At 44.8% G+C, this 23,503-nt stretch overlaps 1 protein-coding gene across 20 annotated transcripts in view; it reads left to right on the top strand.

Annotated features, from left to right (window-relative positions):
* The window catches only part of SEC31B (SEC31 homolog B, COPII coat complex component), a 38,940-nt gene extending 16,490 nt beyond the window's left edge, over positions 1-22,450 (top strand). For 15 of the 20 annotated variants that reach the window (XM_027062850.2, XM_027062852.2, XM_027062849.2 and 12 more), the window contains 16 exons: positions 7,465-7,695; positions 9,624-9,698; positions 9,961-10,056; positions 10,412-10,511; positions 11,042-11,220; positions 11,484-11,610; positions 12,225-12,370; positions 13,076-13,249; positions 13,752-13,913; positions 18,422-18,590; positions 19,056-19,370; positions 19,631-19,689; positions 19,988-20,134; positions 20,426-20,545; positions 21,001-21,072; positions 21,296-22,450. In XM_027062850.2, coding sequence (XP_026918651.1) covers positions 7,465-7,695; positions 9,624-9,698; positions 9,961-10,056; positions 10,412-10,511; positions 11,042-11,220; positions 11,484-11,610; positions 12,225-12,370; positions 13,076-13,249; positions 13,752-13,913; positions 18,422-18,590; positions 19,056-19,370; positions 19,631-19,689; positions 19,988-20,134; positions 20,426-20,545; positions 21,001-21,072; positions 21,296-21,475 — 2,352 coding nt within the window. In that variant the 3' untranslated portion in view covers positions 21,476-22,450. Of the gene's footprint in view, positions 1-7,464; positions 7,696-9,623; positions 9,699-9,960; positions 10,057-10,411; positions 10,512-11,041; positions 11,221-11,483; positions 11,611-12,224; positions 12,371-13,075; positions 13,250-13,751; positions 13,914-18,421; positions 18,591-19,055; positions 19,371-19,630; positions 19,690-19,987; positions 20,263-20,425; positions 20,546-21,000 lie in introns of those variants that run through there. The other 5 variants (XM_053206847.1, XM_053206836.1, XM_053206837.1 and 2 more) reach the window with 5 other exon arrangements.
* Positions 22,451-23,503: the final 1,053 nt, after the last annotated feature.

The raw sequence follows: 23,503 nt of genomic DNA, 5'->3' as shown, positions 1-23,503 counted from the left end.
AGATTCATTGCTACTGCCTGTGTCTCAGATCAGGTCCCACCTTCATGCTCAGGCAGAGTTACTGTAGCTTTCCTTTCTACCCCTTTGCCTAGCGTACTGTGCTGGTCCTGTCTAAAGGGAATTGAGCGCTTTAGACTACTCGGTTATGGAGAACTGCTTGAGATTCCACCTGATCTTTCTCTAACTCTTACGTGTTTGGACTGGTAGTGAGTCCAGACATGTAAGGGTTAGAATACAAAGCAGGAAAGAAAAAAATGTAGATTCCATTCTGTCCCTCCTCTGCTCAAAACCTTTGGCCCCCATTGTCTTATGGACTCAAGGCCAAATGTACACAGGGCCGCACTTACCTTTCCAGTTTTTATTCCCCCTTATTCTTATGTGTTTCATGTGCTCCAGTTATATATGACTCCTTTTTGTTCCACAAATAACTCCTCAGCTTTGCTGCTTTTGCCTGTACCCTGCCCTTCAACTTCTCTCCTGAGCCATTGAATCCTACCGTACCTTTTCATGTTCTTTTGCTTAAATACCACCCCCTCCATGATGTCCATCTTTAAACCCTTGTCAGACTTCACTTTGAGGATTTATCCTCCTATAATGATACACTTTACTTGGACTAAGGTTATTTACATACTCGGGTGGAGACCCTACTAAGTAATGGACTCCTGGAGGATAGGGACCGCATTTTGTTCATTTTTATCCCTAAAGCAAGTGCTTCTCAAACTTTAATACACATACAGATCACCTGGAGATCTTACTAAAATTCAGATTCTGGTTCCTTTAGTCTAGGGTAGGACCCAAGATTCTGATTTCCAGTAAGTTCCCAGGTGATTCCCTTGCTGCTGGCCTGAGGAGAGGCAGGGCCCTAAAGCACTAGGTTAACCTAATGCTTTAAATATTAGGTGTCATTTAAAAACAGATGTATCGAAGAAGTGATTCTTCTGTGCAGAGCCACCAGTTTTATTGTGGAGGCAAGACCAACACACTCAAGAGGCAGGGAGGTGAAGAATTCTGATGTTGAAAGACCTACATTTCTTCATTTGTTTTGTTTATTGATTTCAGGAGATAATTCTGTGTTTAATTGTTGAGGACTCACCATACCATTTTCCACAGCAGCTGCACAATTTAATATTTCCAACAATGCCTAGGAGTTTCATTTTCTCTGAATTAGCCCCAATACTTATTTAAAACCTTTTTTTAAAAGTTTTTATTTATTTATTTTGAGAGAGACAGAGAGAGAGAGAGAGTAGGGAAGGGACAGAGATAGGGGGAGAGAGAGAATCCCAAGCAGGCTCTGTGCCATCATTTCAGAACCTAATGCGGGGCTTGAACTCATGAACTGTGAGATCATGACCTGAGCTGAGATCGAGAGTCGGACTCTTAGCCACCTGAGCCACCCAGGCACCCCTCTGCCTTTTTTAATTGAAGTATAGCTGACACACAATGTTACATTAGTTTCAGGAGTACAACATAGCGATTCAGCAGATTTATACGTTCCGCTACGTTCACAAGTGTAGCTACCATGGGTCACCATACAGTGCTATTATAGTACCATTGGCTGTATTTCCTATACTGTACCATGACTTATTCATTGCATAACTAGAAACAGGTACCTCCCACTCCCCTTCCACCATTTGCCTGGCCTCTCACCTAACCCTCCCCTTTGGCGGCCACTGGCTTGTTCTCTGTATTTCTGGGTCTGTCTGGAGAGGCCTGCGTTCTTTTTTTTTTTTTTAACTTGTTTTATTTTTATTTTTTAAAATTTACACCCAAATTAGTTAGCATATAGTGCAACAATGATTTCAGGAGTAGATTCCTTAATGCCCCTTACCCATTTAGACCATCCCCCCTCCCACAACCCCTCCAGTAACCCTCAGTTTGTTCTCCGTATTTATGAGTCTCTTCTGTTTTGTTGACCTCCCTGTTTTTATACTATTTTTGCTTCCCTTCCCTTGTGTTCATCTGTTTTGTCTCTTAAAGTCCTCATATGAGTGAAGTCATATGATTTTTGTCTTTCTCTGACTGACTAATTTCAGTTAGCATAATACCCTCCAGGTCCATCTACGTAGTTGCAAATGGCAAGATTTCATTCTTTTTGATTGCCAAGTAATACTCCATTGTGTGTGTGTGTGTGTGTGTGTGTGTGTGTGTGTGTGTGTGTGTATACACACCACATCTTCTTTATCCATTCACCCATCAATGGACATTTGGGCTCTTTCCATACTTTGGCTATTGTTGATAGTGCTGCTGTAAACATGAGGGTGCATGTGTCCCTTCGAAACAGCACACCTGTATCCCTTGGATAAATCCCTTGGAATACAACCGATTTCTATGCATTGATTTTATATCCTGCAACTTTGCTGAATTCATGAATCAATTCTAGCAGTTTTTTTGGTGGAATCTTTTGGGTGTTCCATATAGAGTATCATGTCATCTGCGAAGAGTGCAAGTTTGACCTCCTCCTGGCCGATTTGGATGCCTTTTATTTCTTTGTGTTGTCTGATAGTGCAATTGCTGGGTCGTAGGGTAGTTCTGTTTTTAGTTTTTTGAGGAACCTCCATACTGTTTTCCAGAGTGGCTGCACCAGCTTGCATTCCCACCAACAATGCAAAAGAGATCCTCTTTCTCCGCATCCTCACCAACATCTGTCGTTGCCTGAGTTGTTAATGTTAGCCATTCTGACAGGTGTGAGGTGGTATCTCACTGTGGTTTTGATTTGTATTTCCCTGATGATAAATGATGTGGAGCATTTTTTCATGTGTCGGATGGCTATTTGGATGTCTTCTTTGGAGAAGTGTCTATTTGTGTCTTTTGCCCATTTCTTCACCGGATTGTTTTTTGGGTGTTGAGTTTGATAAGTTCTTTGTAGATTTTGGATACTAACCCTTTATCTGATATGTCATTTGCAAATATCTTCTCCCATTCTGTCAGTTGCCTTTTAGTTTTGCTGATTATTTCCTTTGCTGTGCAGAAGCTTTTTATTTTGATGAGGTCCCAGTAGTTCATTTTTGCTTTTGTTTCCCTTGCCTATGGAGACGTGTTAAGTAACAAGTTGCTGTGGCCAAGGTCAAAGAGGTTTTTGCCTGCTTTCTCCTCGAGGATTTTGATGGCTTCCTGTCTTACATTTAGGTCTTTCATCCATTTTGAGTTTATTTTTGTGTATGGTGTAAGAAAATGGTCCAGGTTCATTTTTCTTCATGTTGTTGTCCAGGTTTCCCAGCACCACTTGCTGAAGAGACTGTCTTTATTCCATTGGATATTCTTTCCTGCTTTGTCAAAGATTAGTTGGCCATACGTTTGTGGGTCCGTTTCTAGGTTCTCTATTCTGTTCCATTGATCTGAGTGTCTGTTCTTGTGCCAGTACCGTACTGTCTTGATGATTACAGCTTTGTAGTATAGCTTGAAGTCTGGGATTGTGATGCCTCCTGCTTTCGCTTTCTTTTTCACGATCACTTTGGCTATTCGGGGTCTTTTCTGGTTCCATACATATTTTAGGGTTGTTTGTTCTAGCTCTGTGAAGAATGCTGGTGTTATTTTGATAAGGATTGCGTTGAATATGTAGATTGTTTTGGGTAGTATCGACATTTTAACAATATTTGTTCTTCCTGCCCAGGAGCATGGAATCTTTTTCCATTTCTTTGTGTCTTCTTCAATTTCTTTCATAAGCTTTCTGTAGTTTTCAGTGTATAGATTTTTCACCTCTTTGGTTAGATTTATTCCTAGGTATTTTATGTTTTTTTGTGCAACTGTAAATGGGATTGATCCCTTGATTTCTCTTTCTGTCACTTCATTTTTGGTGTATAGGAATACAACCGATTTCTATGCATTGATTTTATATCCTGCAACTTTGCTGAATTCATGAATCAATTCTAGCAGTTTTTTTGGTGGAATCTTTTGGGTGTTCCATATAGAGTATCATGTCATCTGCGAAGATGAAAGTTTGACCTCCTCCTGGCCGATTTGGATGCCTTTTATTTCTTTGTGTTGTCTGATTGCAGAGGCTAAGACTTCCAATACTATGTTGAATAACAGTGGCAAGAGTGGACATCTCTGTCTTATTTCTGACCTTAGGGGGAAAGCTCTCAGTTTTTCCCCATTGAGGATGATATTAGTGTTGGGTCATTCATATATGGCTTTTATGATCTCGAGGTATGCTTCTTCTGTCCCTACCTTCTTGAGGGTTTTTATCAAGAAAGGATGCTGTATTTTGTCAAATGCTTTCTCTGCATCTATTGAGAGGATCATATGGTTCTTGTCCTTTCTTTTATTGATGTGATGAATCACGTTGATTGTTTTGCGGATATTGAACCAGCCCTGTATCCCATGTATAAATCCCACTTGGTTGTGGTGAATAATTTTTTTTAATGTATTGTTGGATCCGGTTGGCTAATATCTTTTTGAGGATTTTTGCATCCATGTTCATCAGGGAAATTGGTCTATAGTTCTTTTTAGTGGGGTCTCTGTCTGGTTTTGGAATCAAGGTAATTCTGGCTTCATAGGAAGAGTTTGGAAGTGTTCCTTCCATTTCTATTTTTTGGAACACCTTCAAGAGAATAGGTGTTAACTCTTCCTTAAATGTTTGATAGAATTCCCCTGGAAAGCCATCTGGCCCTGGACGCTTGTTTTTTGGGAGATTTTTGATTACTAATTTGATTTCCTTACTGGTTATGGGTCTGTTCAAATTTTCTATTTCATCTTGTTTCACTTTTGGTAGTGTATATGTTTCTAGGAATTTGTCCATTTCTTCCAGATTGCCCATTTTATTGGCATATAATTGCTCATAATATTCTCTTATTATTGTTTTTATTTCTGCTGTGTTGGTTGTGATCTCTTTTCTTTCATTCTTGGTTTTATTTATTTGGCTCCTTTCCTTTTTCTTTTTGATCAAACTGGCTAGTGGTTTATCAATTTTGTTAATGCTTTCAAAGAACCAGCTTCTGGTTTCATTAATCTGTTCTACTTTTTTTTTGGTTTCAATAGCATTAATTTCTGCTCTAATCTTTATTATTTCCTGTCTTCTGCTGGGTTTCGTTTGCTGTTCTTTTTCCTGCTCCTTAAGGCATAAGGTTAGGTTGTATATCTGAGATTTTTCTTCCCTCTTTAAGAAGGCCTGGATTGCTATATACTTTCCTCTTATGACCACCTTTGCTGAGTCCCAGAGGTTTGGGGTTGTTGGTGTTATCATTTTCATTGGCTTCCATATACTTTTAATTTCCTCTTTAACTTCTTGGTTAGCCCATTCATTCTTTAGTAGGATGTTCTTCAGTCTCCAAGTATTTGTTACCTTTCCAAATTTTTTCTTGTGGTTGATTTCGAGTTTCATAGTGTTGTGGTCTGAAAATATACACGGTATGATCTCGATCTTTTTGTACTTACTTAGGGCTGATTTGTGTCCCAGTATATAGTCTGTTCTGGAGAACGTTCCATGTGCACTGGAGAAGAATGTATATTCTGCTGCTTTAGGACGAAATGTTCTGAATGTATCTGTTAAGTCCATCTGGTCCAGTGTGTCATTCAAAGCCATTGTTTCCTTGTTGATTTTTTGATTAGATGATCTGTCCATTGCTGTCATTGGGGTGTTTAAGTCTCCTACTATTATGGTATTACTATCAATGAGTTTCTTTATGTTTGTGATTAATTGATTTATATATTTGGGAGCTGCCACATTTGGCACATAAATGTTTACAATTGTTAGCTCTTCTCGGTGGATAGACCCCTTGAGTATGATATAATGCCCTTCTGCATCTCTTGATACAATCTTTATTTTAAAGTCTAGATTGTCTGATATAAGTATGGCTACTCTGGCTTTCTTTTGTTGACCATTAGCATGATAGGTGGTTCTCCATCCCCTTATTTTCAATCTGAAGGTATCTTTAGGTCTAAAGTGGGTCTCTTGTAAACAGCATATAGATGGATCTTGTTTTCTTATCCATTCTGTTACCCTATGTCTTTTGATTGGAGCATTGAGTCCATTGACGTTTAGAGTGAGTGTGTGTATGTGTGTGTGTGTGTGTATATATATATATATATACACACACACACACACATACATACATACATATACACATACACACACACACAGAGTCCCCCTTAAAATTTCTTGCAGGGCTGGTTTAGTGGTCACAAATTCCTTTAATTTTTGTTTGTCTGGGAAACTTTTTATCTCTCCTTCTATTTTGAATGACAGCCTTGCTGGATGAAGAATTCCTGGCTGCATATTTTTCTGATTCAGCACATTGACTATATCCTGCCACTCCTTTCTGGCCTGCCAAGGTTCTGTGGATCGGTCTGCTGCAAACCTGATCTGTCTTCCCTTGTAGGTTAGGGATTTTTTTTCCCTTGCTGCTTTCATGATTCTGGAGAGGTCTGCATTCTTATCATAGCTCGGTCACTTATTAGCTGGGTAACCTTGGGCAAGTCACTTAACTCAAGACTTCAGTATTCTCATTTGTATAACAGGGATAGTAATACCTGCTCAGCTATATGTTAGTGCATTGACATGAACCTCAAATAAGCATATATACAAGCACTTTGTAAAACTATCAAGTATTAACAAGTCAAAAGTTAAAATTGTTCTGTGTAGCACTAATCTATAGTGTAGGTTTGTGCTGTAGGAGAGTCAAGTGGAGAATTTTGGCTGGGAAAGTCCCTTAAGGCAGGGGTCTTAGGAAAATAGTGAAGGGTTGGGGAGTAAGCAGTAGTTGTCAACCATGGCTGCAACCTGAAGAGCTTGAAAATATACTGATGCCTGGTCCCACCCCCTGGGATTCAGATTTTATTGTTGGGAGTACAACCTGATGGTGACTCTGGATAGCTCCTCAAGTGGTTTTAATATGCAGCCAAGGTGGAGAACCGCTGGAGTAAAGGAACTTCACTGAGCTCTGCTTTGTGACAGGTGCTTTATGTAGGGTACCTAATTTGGTGAGAAGGATTCTCAGTTGGGGGTGTTTTGGTGGGTGAAGGCTCAGAAGCAGGAATAAACTGGGCCCTTTGGGGATGTGGAGCGATCACATAAATGAGGAGGGAGAGAGAGGCTAGAGTGTCTGGCCCTGATCTTGGAGGATTTTGTATGCTATGGGCAGAGGTACTTAAGCCCTCGTCTGAGGCCTTGTGAAACCGTAACAAGCCCCTAAGTAGCAGTAGGTACAGGCCAGTAGTCTAAGGCTTGGGTTGAGGAGGAAAAACCCAGAGGCTAGCAACCAATTCCAGTCATCTAGATGTGCTAGCACTGGGAGTGGGATGGAGGGGACCTGCATGGGAGACATTGAGCAAGAGGTAAGACTGCTGTTGCTTGGCTGTGGTGGGTATAAAGACCGTGATGAAGCCAAGGTGTTTGGTGCAGGTGACTGGGAGAATGGTGCTCCCCGCGTTATTACTGATTTTCTATCCTAGGGTTGACCAATAGATAGCCTTCTCTGTGATGTAGACTTGGTGTTAATTTTTACCATTCTTGTTTTTCCTCACCAGTTTGGGGGAAAGCTGGTTACCTTTGGCCTCCCCAGCACCCCTGCCCATCAGGTGCCACAGCTTTGCCTCCGCCTAGTCTTCGTCAGTCAAGTCACCACAGAATCTGAATTTCTGAGGCGGTCAGCTGAGCTGCAGGAGTCCCTGGGGTCAGGAAATCTCCTGAATTATTGTCAGAACAAGATCGAACTAACGTCACTACAAAGTGAAAAGATGCTCTGGCAGTTCCTGAAGGTAGGAAGCCCAAAGGCTGGCTGCTCCAAAGTGTTTCCCTAAAGTGGGAAATTCCAGGAGATGCACAATCACACTGGGACCTAGATTACAAAGGCTCTGACCTCTCAGCCTTTTTCCTAATGCCACACCCACCCTCTGGACACGAAATCTTCACCTTTTGCCAGTGGCTCAGAGATCCCTTGCAGCCAAGGAAGCCAAAGGGTACAAAAACATTTGCCTTTTTTGCTACTATTGCTGATGTCCTGGAGACTTTACCAGGGCCAAGGTGAAGGCTTTCATGCCTTGCCAAAGGGCAGATAAGGTGATGGGAAGAGAGAAGAAGAGAAGGAAAAGGAAGGGAAGAGGATTGGCTGGAAGTGGGGAACGCATCATGAGAAGGCTTTGAGTTTATTTCCGTTAACCCAAGGCAAGTTGTTGTGGTGAGACTCAGGGATCAAGTCCCAATTTACTCTGGAGCATGGATCGAGTTCCAGTGCTAATGAAATTTCAAGCTGCTTATGACACCAGGAGTGCTCTACCTGTGAAAGGAAGTGAGCAGATGAGAGGAGAGAGGTAAAGCAAGGAAAAGAAGTAACCGACTGGGCAGGCAGCGAGAGGATTATTCAAAGCTTTGGGGCCGTAGCAAAGATTGCAAAAAACAGGACAGACCCCAGCCCGGGGTTCTGAGCAAGGCTTGGGGTCTGTGCTTCAGACACAGAAGAACTTTGTGATGGTAGTCACCAGGTATCTGGGAAGGAGAACAGGATTTGAGAAAGATCATCTATAGAGTGAAGCTAGAAAAAGATGTGGGGAGAAAAGAGTAAGAAATGCTGCTTTTGTTGTAAGCAGAATGCAGGCAACAGCTCCAGGAATGAATGGTGGAGTGAGAAAGAGAATAGAAGGCACCATCAGTAGTTGAACCTTTACTCTTCCAAACAAAGGAGGCAGCAGTGCCCAAGGACAGAGGGGAGTCTGTTTGAAAAGCTATCCAAGAGCTGTCTGTGATGATGGCCCTGAAACCGAATGTGGCTGGACATTTCTAAAGGACAAGCGTGGGAGAAAGAGGGAGCCCTGAGACACTGTGAGGAAGATATTAGTCAGAATTCACAGTTCTGTGTAGGGGAAATGAAGGGCCCAGCCATCTAACTCAGGTTAGGGTAGGGCTTCAGGAAGGCTTGTCCCTCAGTATCTGGCTTTTACTGTATCTATGCAGCTTCCACTAGGAACTGTGTTTTCAACTGGATGTTTAGACACGCACAAGGCTCTCTAGGTTCTCTTGGCATCAGTCTCAGAGAGCTGTGGGACAGGACCCACAGCTTGTCAGCCGGGCAGCAGGTTGTGGCTGTCTTCTTTGGGAGCCCTTGTGGCAGGCCATGCAGCAGTTCAGAGCTCTCCTCTTTACCTCCCCAGAAGACAGCTCAGGTGTAAGGAGATTAGATAAAAAATTAGGCAGTTGTGGAGGTGGCTCTGCCTTAGAAGCCTAACGCCCACAAGAGCCAATGTCTCTTGTACCCACACCAAAAATGTAGTTTCTAGAGTCCCTGCAGGAGATCTCTTCAGTTACAAGAGCCCTTGCAATCAGGGCAGACTAGAGCATGGTGTCCACAGAGATTATTTATAGTTTATAGTTCCAGTCCAATTTATCAGTCACAAGCAATGTTGCCTAGAAACATAGCTGATGTTTTACTCTTATCAGGTAACCAGGCCAACAGATCTAGTAAGTCAACTGAAGGTCTCATTCTCATGCAGAAATGGAAGAGGGTTTTGTTAACACCATGCCACCAGCCCAGCGGGATCAAATCTGGGGAGAAAAAGAGGAGAGATGGTGCCAGCCTTAGTAGGGCACCTCTGGTAGGACAAAGAACTGTATTAGAGGGTACGCCGGCTTAGGCAGGAGAGGGTCATTCACATTGGTTTAATGGAGACTTGTGTATTCTGTGGTTCCTTAGGTGACCTTAGAACAAGACTCCAGAGTGAAATTTCTAAAACTATTAGGATACAGTAAAGATGAACTTCAGAAGAAGGTAAGCTGCTCACACATCAGAAGCATGTACTTGAGGCAGAGAAGAAGAAAATGCTGTCAATGGAAACTGTCTTGAGTGACCTCTTTGTGGGCTTCGTTAATGCATATACAAAAATATTACCTCCTGGAGGTCAGCTTTTCCCCAGGTGAAAAGCCCCAGGATCTTAGAGAGTCTAGGCAGTAGGGTGTGGAGGTGGGAAGAAAGCATAATGCATGTCTGATCTTGTGCCGGGAAGAGGGCGCTCATAGGTCTCTCCCTGCAGGTGGCCACGTGGCTGAAGAGTGACTTGGGGCTGGGTGAGAGCCCTCAGTCCGAGGGAGATGATCACAGTAACAGACAGCAGGTCTTCTGCAGCCAGGTGTGGTAGGAGCCCAGGCAGCCAGACCTAGGGTAGCACGGGAGACTTGCCTGTAGAGCATCTGCCTCTTCCTGGCCCTTTGCTTTGCTCTCATGAATTGCTCAGCTTCTGTAGAAGTCTTCAGACTCCTCATATTTTTAGAATCGCAGTGAGATACAGAGTGCATAAGCTTTTGCGCTGGGAGAGAAGCTATGTTTTAACCATGGATTAGAGCCCTTCCCAAACCTTACCTGATTATTCTTTTAGCTTTACCCATTAAGGGCCAAATAGTAGAGCTTCCAGAGAGAGTCACTAAGGCATCTGTCTGTTTTGGGATTCATTTCCTAAGTACCCACCTCTGTCCTTCCTTGCACAGGCCTCAAAACACATCACAGAGGAAGCTTCTGCCTCCTCAACCTTCTTTGATGAGCTGGTCCCTCAGAGTATGACTCCATGGGAGATCCCCATCACAGAAGGTACCCCGATCCTGAGGGAGAGAAACCCTCTGTGTTGGAGTAGGTGGGCTCAGAGTTCTGGGACTTGAGAATATTTTCTTCTTGTCCCCTGCCTCCTATCTCCTGCCTCCTTCCCACCACACAAAAGCTGGGCAGTTCTGTTACTGGTTAGAGCTCTCTCTGGATTTTCATGGCTGCACCTTTCCTCTGGAAGGCCTTTTAGCAAGATATTTCTTTCTATCCTTCTGTTTCCTTGCTTAAAAGACTGTACCCTGTCCTTGCCGAGTGAGCGCACACTATACCTCTGATGCTGCCACATGAAGCCCTCCTTCCTCTTGAGCCCTATCCTTAGAGAGTTACCTACCACCAGACCTGGCACTCTAGGACAGCCCACTACATTTTATTGTTGAGGAATGAAACTTGGGAGTTTTGTTTGGGGCAAGGGAGGCTGAGTGGTACAGAGGTGGAAGGGGTGCACTGTGGGCCCTGCAGGGGACAGGAAGCTAGGGTCTGAGGGCAGACTCACATGGAGGGGATGCCTCTGCCTGCAGACACTGATGGACTCCTGAGCCAGGCTCTCCTGCTTGGAGAACTGGGCCCTGCTGTGGAGCTGTGTCTAAAGGAAGAGCGCTTTGCTGATGCCATCATCCTGGCCCAGGCTGGGGGTGCAGATCTGCTAAAGCAAACACAGGAGTGCTACTGGGCCAAGAAGAAAAGCAGAATCTCCTCGGTAACTGCCCACTGTGAAGGAGGGGAGGGGAGGGGATTGCTTGGACTTTGTCAGGTGGATGCCCACACCTTGGCGTTCAGAAGATCTGCTGGGATCCCTCTCTTCCAACTGCAACCACCCCTACCTCACCCCCAACCCCTAGTCAGTGGTCTAAGAGGAAACCTGCTTGCGAGTGGCTTTTCTTAGCATGTCCCTGTGTGTGACTCCTGCTGCCTGTGCTAGATGGATGGCTGATGGCCTCCTTCGCTCTCTGCCCACTACAGCTTCTAGCCTGTGTTGTACGGAAGAATTGGAAGGATATGGTGTGTACCTGTAGCCTGCAGAACTGGAGAGAGGCACTGGCCTTGCTACTGACATACTCAGGGCCAGAGAAATTCCCTGAGCTCTGTGGTAGGTAGCCCTAGGCTTCGGGATGGAGTGGTGTCACTCCAACATGGAGTTAATGGACACACTGAGGGAGAAGGCAGAGGAGCAGCCTGAGCTCTGGGAGGCTAGGCCATGTTGTCAGGGCCAAGGTCTGGTTCAGCCAGGAGGCAAGGACTACAGTGCATCTTCCTACTTTCAGTAGGGATCATTAGTTGTTCTGTTTTACTTTTTCTCATCACATCGTGATGCAAGAGTTCTGCCCTTTATTGTAGAGTAAGGTTGGCCTCAGTATTGTCCAAAGCCACTGTGGTCACTTGTCCCACAGCTCATGGTCCTCCACCTATTTCCAAACAGGAGAATGAGGAGAAGCACAGGGAAGCTGTGCCATTAAAGAAATTTCCATCTTGGGGCGCCTGGGTGGCTCAGTCGGTTAAGCATCCGACTTCGGCTCAGGTCATGATCTCGCGGTCCGTGAGTTTGAGCCCCACGTCAGGCTCTGTGCTGACGTTCAGAGCCTGGAGCCTGTTTCAGATTCTATGTCTCCCTCTCTCTCTGACCCTCCCCCATTCATGCTGTCTCTCCCTGTCTCAAAAATAAACGTGAAAAAAAAATTTAAAAAAATGTCCATCTCTCTGCAGACATGCTGGGTATGCGCATGGAACAGGAGGGTGGCAGAGCACTGACCTCTGAAGCCAGACTCTGTTATGTGTGCTCAGGGAATGTGGAGCAGCTGGTGGAGTGTTGGGCAAAATGCCACCAGGCTTCATCCCCCCTGGCTCTACAGGTACTCCTTCTCTACAGGGCACTGGTCACTCCATACCAGGATCTTGGGAGAGGCTAGTGGTAGGGATGTGTAGGGACATCAGAGGCGAGTCTTCTGTGTACCCCAGGCTGGAATCAGGGATATTAGGGAGGAGAAAAGGGCCCTTCTCCCAGGGATGAGCCAGCACCTCCCTCCCCCCTTCTCAGTCAGGGGAGACTGAGCAATAAATAGCTGCTTAGGTATTAACCTTCCTAATTTTTTCCCACTTCAGGTTTGGTTAATATGAGTTTATTCTCTATCTGAGTAATTGTGAGCCTGGGCCTTCTCTTAGCTGCTCTGAAAAGTTCTGTGGATTTAAATTATACCAGACACCTTGCAGGTAACCAGAGAAGGTGGGAGTCACAGATTCATAGGAAGACAAAGTCACAGATGAAACAGTAGTATACCAGAGCCTGAAATTGATGATGTACTAGCAGAGTAAAGAGTAAAGAGAGCAAACAAAGAGGCAGAGATGTACAAGAGTCTAAGACCCAGATAGGCCCAGTTGAAGTTAGTGCTAACACCAATGGCCCTTCTCTAACTAGATGTATCGTCACCTACTGTCTGTAGCTGGCTATGGCCAAGTACCCTCATACCCATAATGGGAAGTCCCTGGGTGAACTGCCTAGGCTTAGAGAGCAGGATGCGCTTTGAAGAGGCCTGACTGTCTTGTCTTTGTTCCTATAGGACCTGATGGAGAAGGTGATGGTCCTGAATAGGAGCTTGGAGCTATTGCGGGGTCCTGATGGGGTGAGCTCAGGCCCTGCCACAACCTACAGGGTCACTCAGTATGCCAACCTCCTGGCAGCCCAGGGCAGCCTGGCCACTGCCATGAGCTACCTACCCAGGGACTGTACTCAGGTGAGTGGGGCCATGTAGAGAGAGCAAGCCATTTCAGTCATCTACCACTGGCTGAGCACTTCCACGTTCCAGGCACTATGCAAAACATGGACGTTCTGGGACAGATAATACCTAGTCCCTCAGGAAGCTCACAGTTCCTTGGGGGAAATCAGTTGTCAGTAACTTACAGTGTCACAACAGAAGCTTATACTAAGTGCTGTGGGACTCCAGGAAAGGGGCTGGTTTTGCCCAGAGTAATCAAGGAAGGCTTTCCAGTGGTTAAAACAGTTGAGCTGGACCTTCAAAGAGAAGTAGCTTGCCAGCAGATGTAGAGCATTCTAGGCAGAAGAAACAGAAAGGAAGGAGGCTTGGCAGGGATTGGGAACCTTTGAATTATCTAAGGTGGCTGAAGTGTAGAAATAAACTGAAGTTTGAATGCTATATGGGGCCAGGCTTGTAAGAGAGGACATTTGCTTGTTTTAATTTTAATTAACACAGTTCTTCATTGTCATAACTTTTATAGCCACCAATTCAGCAGCTGAGAGATCGGCTTTTTCATGCCCAGGGGTCTGGTGTCATGGGCCAACAGTGTCCTCCTTTTCCCTTCCCCCGGGTTGTTGTGGGGGCTACCCCCCACTCTAAAGAAGCATCATCTTACAGATTGGGATTCCAGTTTTCTCACCAGGTAAGACCTGGTTTGTTCATTCATTCAAAAATATTTATCAAATGTCTACCAAGTACCAGGCGTGGTTCTAGGCAGTTAGAATATATTAGGGAACAAAAATGATGAAAATTCCCAACTAAAGCATAGATCGAGTTATTTTTCTAATAACTGCTTATTGAACAACTATTAGGTTCTTAGAACAGAAAGGTGGCCAAACTATGATTCATGCCCCTAATTAGCTCCTAATCATAAATGTCATAATTGCGGTATGATAAGGTGCCATGGGATCCCACAGAAGAAAGCAACTTTTGGGGGGAGCAGGGGAAGTTTAGGGAATGTTTCAGAATGAGTATGATGTTTGATCTGAATCTTGAAGATTAAAAGTTATTAGGCAAGGGGGGGGCACCTGGGTGGCTCAGCCAGTTAAGCATCTGACTTCAGCTCAGGTCATGATCTCACAGTTTGTGAGTTCAAGCCCTGTGTTGGGTTCTGTGTTGACAGCTCAGAGCCTGGAGCCCACTTTGGATTCTGTGTCTCCCTCTCTCTGTTCCTCCCCCATTCACACTCTGTCTCTCTCTCTCTCTCAAAAATAAATAAAGATTAAAAAAAATTTTTTTAAGTTATTTAGGCAAAGGAAGGGGTCAGTGAAAACTCTTTTTTTTTAAGTTTTTTTTTCTTCATTTTGAGAGAGAGAGCGAGAGCGAGCATACAAGCAGGAGAGAGACAGAGACAGAGAGAGAGAGAGAATCCCAAGAAGGCTCTGTGCTGTCAGGACAGAGCTTGACCTGGGGGTCGATGTCACAAATGGTGAGATCGTGACCTGACATGAAATCAAGAGTCAGACGCTTAACCTACTGAGCCACCCAGGTGCCCTGGTGAAGGCTATTTCAAGCAGTGGGAACAGCATGTATGAAAGCATTGAAGGGAGAGTAAGCAAAGCCCACTTGAGGAATTACTAATATTTTAATGAAACTGCAAAATAGTTGTTTGTGGCAGAGGAGTGAGGTTAGGTGAAGTTTGAGTAACAGGTAGGCGATAAATCAGGAAGGGCATGGAATTCTGTGCTAAAGATCTTAGACCTGACCCTGAAATTGATAGCAGTCAGGAGCTATTGAATGGTCTTATGCAGGGCAATGGCTAGCCATGAGTTTAGAAAGGAGGCATCTAGGAGGCAATAGCAAGAAATGATGAGGAAATGAAATGATCTAAAGCTGGAGAGTGAGGTTAGCTTTAAAATATTTAATAGGTAGAATTGGCAGAAATTAGTGATGGTTTAGAGGAGTCCGTGAAGTTGGGGAACTAACTCCCAGGTTCCTGGCCACTGTGCCCAGATGGTTTGGGTGCTGTTAACTTATACCAGGAGCCTACTGGAAGGGCTGGGGAACAAAATCCAGCAAGATTGCAAATAGAGGTATTAGGCAGAAGCTCTGATGATTCATCCTGTCCCACCTTCAATTCTCACCCTAATTTTCTTTCTTCCTTCCCCCTTCTTTCCCCTCTGTCCTCTTCCTTCTCCTACTCTGTCTCTCTTTCTCGGTCTCTCCCCCTCTTCCACTCTACTTTCTATTTTGAAATAATTGTAGATTCCCAGGAAGTTGCAAAGAAATGTACTGGGAAGTTTCATGTAGCACATCCCCACCCCACGTCATGCTAGTCACACATGACTATAGCACAATATCAAAACTAAGAAACTTATATTAATACAATCCATAGATTCAGATTTCACCGATTTTATACGTACTCGTGTATGTGTGTGTGTGTGTGTAACTATGTAAGAATTTGTCTTTTCATTTTTTAAACAGGGTCCTTCACAGAGCAAAAATTTTTAATTTTATAAGGTCCAGTTAATAGATTTCCTTCTATGGATCATGACCTTTGTGTCAAGTCTGAGAACTCTTTGCCAGTCCAAGGTCCTCTAGAGTTTTCCTGTGTTCTTTCTAAAAGTTTTAGTTTTATGTTTTACATTTAAGTCCATGTTCCATTTGGAATTAATTTTTGCATGTGGCATGAAGTATAGTCAAGCTTCTTTTTTTTTTTTTTTTTTTTTTTGCCAATGGATATCCATAATCATTTATTGAGAAGGCTGTCTCTACTCCATTGAATTGACTTTGCTCCTTTGCCAAAAATTAACTGGCGAGTGCCTGGGTGGGCTCAGCTGGTTAAGCGTCCAACTCTTGGTTTCAGCTCAGGTCACGATCTCATGGTTTCGTGAGTTTGAGCCCCACATCGGGCTCCATGCTGGCAGTGTGAAGCCTACTTGGGATTTTCTCTCTCTCCCTCTCTCTGTCCCTCCCTTGCTTACGCTGGGAGACTTAAAATAAATAGACTTAAAAATAATTAACTGGGCATATTTATATGGATTTCCTTCTCAGATCTCAATTCTGTTCTATTGATCTGTGTGTCTTTCCCTCTGACAGTGCCCTCTGTCTTGAATACTATCTCTGTATAAGTCTTGGCATGAGGAAGAGTAATTCCTCCCACTTTGTTTCTCTTTTTCAAAATTACTTTGGGTATTCTAGGACCTTACCCTTTCCACCTAAGTTTTAGAATAAGCTTGTCTATGTCTACAAAGAAACTTGCTGAAATGTTGACAGGAATTCTAGATTAAGGTAGGGAGAATTGGTATCTTTACTGTGTTGAATCTTCTCACCTGTGAACGTGGTATATCTCTCTAATGCTATCTCCATCAGCATTTTATCATTTTCATCATACAGATCCTGACATGTTTTGTTCATTTCAAACCTAAGTATTTCATTTCTCTTGAGCAATTTGAAATCAAATGGTAATTGTATTTTTAATTTTGATTGCCCTTTGTTCATTGTGGGTATAGAGAAATATAGTTGATATTTTTGTGTTAATCTTGTATCTTGTGACGTTTCAATGTTCAGAAGTGAGTTTCCCGAGCTCATTTCTTAGTTCTAGGAGTTTTTTGTGTATCCCTTGAGATTTTCTACGTAGACAGTCATGTTGTCTGCAGATAGAGATAGATTTTTTTCTAGTCTGTATGCTTTAATTTCTTTCTCTTGCCTTATTGTAGTACTAAACTTAGAAAAGCGAGAGTGAACATCCTTGATTTTTTCCAACCTTAAAGGGAAAATATTCAGTCTTTCACCATTAAGTATGATGTTAGCTGTAGGTTTTTTTGTAGATGCTCTTTATGAGTCTGTGCAAGTTTCCTTCTATTCCTAGTGTGCTGAGTCATGAATGATCGTTGAATTTTGTCAGATATTTTCCTGTTATCATTTTAAACAATTTTCCTTTGTTAGCCTGTTGTTATGGTGGATTATGGTGGATTTAAATATACTGAACCAGCCTTATATCATCTGGAATAAATTCCATTTGATTGTGGTATGTTACTGTTTTTTATATTCATTGTTTGGGGTGCCTGGATGGCTCAGTTGGTTGAGCATCCAACTATTAATTTCTGCTCGGGTCATAGTCCCAGGGTTGTGGGATTGAGCCTTGCATTGGGCTCTGTGCTGAGTGTGGAGCCTACTTGGGATATTCTCTCTCTCTCTCTCTCTCTCTCTCTCTCTCTCTCTCTCTCTCTTTCTCTCCCTCCCTCCCTCCCTCTGCCCTTCTCCCCTGCTTGCACGCTGTTACTTTCTTTAAAATAAAATAAAATAAAATAAAATAAAATAAAATAAAATAGTTCATTGTTAGATTCAATTTGTACAAATTTTGCTGAGGATTTTTGTGCCTAAGTTCATGAGAAATATTGGCCTATAGTTTTATTTTGTGCTGTCTTTGTCTGGCATTGGTTTCAGGGTAATACCTCATAAAATGAGTTAGGAAATGTTCCTTCTTCTATTTTCTGGAAGAGACTGTATAAACTTTGTGTTAATTCTTTGAATGTTTGGTAAAATTCTCCAGTAAAATTATCTAGGCCTAAGGATTTATTTGGGGGAGGGCTTTTCAATGACAAATTAAATTCCTTTAATTGTTTTAGGACTATTCGAGTAATCTATTTAATTTTGGCTGAGTGTGGTTCTTGAGGAATTCGTTCATTTCTTCTAAGTTGTCAAATTTATTAACATAAAGTTACTTGTAACTTTGTTATTTGTATTCCTCTATTATCTTTTTAGCAGCTGTAGGGACTGTTGTATTATTCCCTGTGTCATCCCTGAGTTTGATGAAATTGTCTTATTTCTTCATCTTTGTCACTTTTTTTTAATGTTTTTATTTAGTTTTGAGACAGAGAGAGACAGAACATGAGCAGGGGAGGGGCAGAGAGAGAGGGAGACACAGGATCTGAAGCAGGCTCCAAGCTCTGAGCTGTCAGCACAGAGCCCGATGTGGGGCTAAAACTCACGGACTGTGAGATCATGACCTGAGCCGAAGTCGGACACTTAACCCACTGAGCCACCAGGCGCCTCCCCCATCTTTGTCACTTTTTATATAGACTTACCAGTTCTGTTGATTTTCATTTTAAAAGCCAGCTTTTTGCTTCACATTCTCTATTGTTTTTCTATTTTCAATTATTTACCTTTTTTTTCCTTTCCAAGTGATGACCCTTTTTCTCTTCACAGGTTCCAACTCCATCTCTAAGGCCAAGGATTTTCACACCTCTAGTGACACCCTTGACACCTTCCCATTCTAGCCCTTATCAAAGCTCCAGAATGCATAATATAAGTGACTACGGGTCACCTGGGCCCCAGGCAGCCCAGCCTTTGCCCTTGGGCCCTGGGGTAAGGCCTGGTGAGTAAGTGAGTGAGTGAGTGAGTGAGTGAGTGAGTGGAGTAAAGGTTTGTCTGGGGAGAGCACAAAGGAAGACAGTTGGCATGGCCAGCATGGATTTTGGGGGCATAATGCCTAATATGTAGTGAGAGGAGCTTGGAATTTGAAGTCTGAATCCCCAGTACTATTGCTTACTGGCTTTGTATCTATGGGCAACAGACTTAGCCACTCTATTTCTTCTGAAAAATGATAGTAGATGTTATGTTGGTCATTTCAACCCTACAGAATTATTTTTAGGATCAATTGAGGAATAGTTAAAAGTACTTTGTAAATGACAGTTCTCCATACACACATACTAATGTTTTATTATTATCATTATTAGGTTTGTTTGTTCATTTTATTGCTGCCTTATTCTTCCCTGATATGATCTGAATCTCTCCCAAATTGAAGTTTGGTGGCAAATGACCTGTTTCTGTTCCTTTTCAGCTTTATTTGAGCCACCACTGTTAAGAGAGCAAAAGGCACAAGTTCCTAACCCCACGGGGTTCCCTGGAACATGGCCTCCTCCTGGTCCACCTCCACCCATGGCACCCCCAGACACCATACAGCCTGTCTCTGCCTCCCTGGCTGAGACTGCTCAACAGCTCCCTCTGCTTCCTGTGAGACTCCCAGGTCTCAGCCCTATGAGCTTCCAGTCCCCAGCCCCTCCTGTCAGCTTCCCTGTGACACACCCTCCAGGAGGGCCTGGTGCTCCATGCTCTAATGCCCTCCCAACCACTGGCCTCTCGACTGTTCCCCCAGGTCAGTCTTCCTTCCACTGCTTCCCTTTTCTGGATCATTGCCTCCTTCTCCTCCCCTCGCCACTACCACCTTATTAGGAGTCTTTCCTCAGGCCAGTAAACTGGGGGCCATTGGGTTGGAGAATGTCAGCTGAGAGTACAGCTGGTCTGCAGAGGGATGTGTGGTAGTCTCCAACTGAAATAATTTTGCTGGCCTTTAGGCTAAAAATTAACAACGTTCCTGACCATGCCCCTAAATACCTCTATCTTTGTGCTATGCAGGACCTCAAGATTCCTTGAAAAATGCCCCAGTGCCCAGGACAAACCTTCAGAGGAAAAAGGTCAATGCATCTCTTGCCACTTATCCCTCATACATTCACCAATGACCTACATTCTTGTTGAATTCAGCCCAGTCCCCTTCTTCATCACACACTCTGTCCTGTCTCTTTCCCCACTCATTATTCTCCCCTCACCTGTCTCCTCTTTCCTTCTTGCGTGCAGATACCAGTCTCCCTATTTCCTGGTTCCCTACTCACTATTCTGTTCCCTTGCTCACTCACAAGTCCAGTCAGTCTCTCAAACCAGGGCCTAGGAAGTCTCTCAGCTTAGACTCATATGCCTTTCTTTCTCTGTCTCTAGTTGCCAGAGACATTTATGCCCCCAGCACCGATTACCACTCCAGTTATGAGCCTCACCTCTGAGCCACGAGGGGTCCTTTACTCCCAGCCTTCTGTCCCTGGTGTGGGCCATGCTCCCCCAGGAGCACCAGGAGAACTCAGCCTGCAGGTGACAGGAGCAGCATGTTCCCCTCTGCTTTCCAACTCTTCTTGGGTATAGAAAAGCAGGAACATGGAAGATGGGCCTCTTTCCTCAAGAGGGAGGCAGATTCTGCGCTGGGGAACTGGCGCAGGCAGGTACCAAATGTCCTTACGGCAGAGAAGAGGGGGTGTCCTTCTCCCCGACTCTGTTCTGCTCCAGCGGGAGAAGTGTGACACTGAGTCACTGAGGACTAGTCTGTAGGGCAGCTGTGAAAAGGAAATCTTGCCCATCTATCCTGTCTCCCTGCTCCTTCCTCAGCAGCTTCAGCAGCGGCCACCTGAGAAGGTGGAAAGGAAGGAGCTGCCCCCAGAGCATCGGTCCTTGAAGATTAGCTTTGACAAGCTTCTACGACGCTGCTCCCTGTCTGCCGCTGATTTAGTAAGTCTGAGCCTTCCCCACGATGTTCTCCTCACACCACTAGCTAGTCCCAGGATTTCTGAGCTGTTCATCAGTTCCTTGTGTGACTTTTTTCTCATGGTCCCTGGGCCCCTGTGTCTTGTACTTATTTGATATCCATGCGGGGACATGGGGCTCGTCTGGTCTGAGTCCAGCTTCTCGGTAGCAGGGCCCAGAGGCATTGAGGCTTAATTCTTGGAAAGGCAGCCCGGGGCACTGGAGGGTAGGTGAAAGCTAGGAGTAGGAGACCTGCCATTCATTTACCGACCGTGTCCGCTTGAGCAAGTCACTTACCGTCTTTGGGCCTTCATTTCCTCTCCTGTGAAATGAAAGCAGTAGCATTAAGCCATTCCAGCTCTAATATACTGTGATTCTTTATAGTCCTGTGTAGTGTTAGTCTTAGGGGCTGGAGTCAGAATCCATTTCCCTCCCTGCAGAAGACAAAACGGAAGCTGGATGAGGCAGCCCAACGTCTAGAATGTCTATATGAGAAGCTCTGCCACGGGACAGTAAGTACGCTTCGTGGTGCACCTCTGCCCCCTGCCCTCCATCACCCATGGCCAAAGGGAGCCCAGTGTCCTCTCCCATAGGTCTCACCGACCTGGGTTCCCCCACACAATACATACATCTTGCCCGGACTGGGCTCCAGAACTTAATCCTCTCTTACCCTTCCGTACTGCCAGGGTAGGGGCTGGGTTGGGCTCCCTGACCTAAGGGTCGATCCCTCCACAGCTCTCGCCTCATGTCCTGGCTGGGCTCCATGAGGTTGCCCGATGTGTGGACGCAGGAAGCTTTGAGCAGGGCCTTGCGGTGCATGCCCAGGTGGTGGGCTGCAGCAGCTTCAGCGAGGTCTCCAGCTTCATGCCTGTCCTGAAGGCCATCCTCACCATTGCTCATAAGCTGCACACGTAAACCAGGCAGCCTCTCTTGCCAGGAGGCTACTTCTGCTGTTACTTACCTCCTCCCTGTGGAAAAGGGGGAATTTCGGAAGAGATTCTGTTTGTTTTTCCCTACCCTCTTCCCTTGCTGCCAGGTATATGATGCTGTGGGCTTGCCTCTAAAGTTAGCAGGGTGCTTTTCACCCTTTTATGCCTGGCCTTGTAGAATCCACCCAAGGCTCTCGCAGCGTCAGAGGCAGAGCATATAGCTGGTTCTTCACCTTCCCTGACTCTGTACTCTGACAGGACCTGGGGCAGGGCCTCTTTAAGAACCCCAGAGATATTCTGTTTAAGTGGCTTCTGAGGTGGTGAACAGGATTATTACCTCCAAGTCTATCTCTGCTGTACCCATCTTGTGGGGCTTTTCTTTCTCCCCTTCTGTGAGTTAAGAGCCTGGCCTTACCTTCTCCTTGCCTCTGAGTTCCTATTTCCGGGTCCATTTTCCTCTGAGCCCCAGAGGCTGGGGTAGAGTTGACTATTGTTCATCTTCTGAACAAATCATGAATGTGAGGCATGGGTGCTGAGCAGAACCCAGAGAAGGAACTTATTAGATGCTTTTTACAAGGACCTTCTCTTCTGCCAGCATCATAAGGGTGGGCTAGGTCAGGTGGAAAGGAGAAGGGGTGCACTGTCTTTTGCTGGGAGCTGTCTTAGGCTATGAAATAGGAGCAGAGAGACCTCTGCCTGCAGGGAATGGTCCTGACTTGACCTGTCTGAGCCCTGGCCCAAGGTCCTTCCATTGTGTGATTATGAGCCCACTTCTTGAATAGGAGCCACATTAACAAGACTTTTCTGGCACTGTTCCTCAAGGGCTGGAGGCCCTTCTCCTCCTCAGCCCCCACACGTCTCAGGGCTGCCTCCTCTGGCTGCACTCTTCATGGTTGGACTTTGCATTTGAAGCACTGTTGTACTCAATGGGCAATAAAGCCGCTTGGATTTGGTTTCCTCAGTCATCTCCCAATGATTGTCTCCTCTGGGTCCTGTTTTGCCCTTACCTCTCTTCCTAGCCTCTTTGTTCTTGCTTCCCGCACCCCAGAAAGACAGGAGAAGGGCTTGGGGACAGATGGGGAGTCAAGAGAGTTGAAGAAAGGAGGGTGGCACTGAATTAGGCTGCAAGGCTTTCTCCTCGCAGCATTTGTGGCCGTGTGTGTGTGTGTGTGTGTGTGTGTGTGTGTGTGTGTGTATCTCCATCCGTGCCTGACATGCAGCTCTCGGGGTTTTCCCCACACCACTTCAGGGCCGAGCTCAGCTGCACAAAGGGGCTGGGTGTGAAGCCAGGGGTACTATCTCTAATCCTGTTGTAGATCCCATCATGTCTGTGGGCTAGATGTGTATGTTTGGGAGGAAGGGATTGTTAGGCAGTATTTGTTTGTAAAGCCACTTGCTCTTCAGATAATACTTGCACTAACTTCTATTGATGAAGCAGTGTGAGCCCCAGCAAAGTCCTTTCCCAAAGTGTCTTTGAAGCCAAGAGCCCATTGAAGGGAAGAAAGGCCGGGAGAGGGGATTAGTTTGTTCAGCAGCTGTGAATTTCAGTGGGAGGTTGATGAACTCTGAAGTCTTTGTTTAAATTAAAGGGGGGGAGAAAAAAGCCGCTGCTGGAGCGAGGGCCCCACTTGGGGCCCTGAACTAACACAAGGAGAAGTCTGAGCTGCAGGGAGCTGTGTACTGACTGCGAAGACTTTTCCCAAACACTTTCAGGAAAGGTGTTGTGAGAAGAGAAGGGGCGGAGTGGGGGATTAGCATGTGAAATGAAGTTTTCATTGACTCCAGTGGGGGTAGAAGGCTATTTTAATGGCATTTTGTTCTCTTATTTTCTCTTCTTGAGCTCTTTAGAGATATTGTTTTGCTAAGGCAGGCTTTCTTCCCCCTTCTTTCCAGTCTGCGGATTGCCTCTATGGGAGCCAACATAAATATTTCTCCTCCAGGAATGCGGGTTAATTAAAAGGAAATGAATGAGTGGAAGCATCCAATCCAGACCCACAATAGGCGGGTGCCCTGG

This window comes from Acinonyx jubatus, chromosome D2 (genome assembly GCF_027475565.1).
Source record: "Acinonyx jubatus isolate Ajub_Pintada_27869175 chromosome D2, VMU_Ajub_asm_v1.0, whole genome shotgun sequence".
NCBI lineage: Eukaryota > Metazoa > Chordata > Mammalia > Carnivora > Felidae > Acinonyx > Acinonyx jubatus.
Note: the sequence above shows the minus strand (reverse complement) of the source record. Positions and strands in the feature narration are given on the sequence as shown.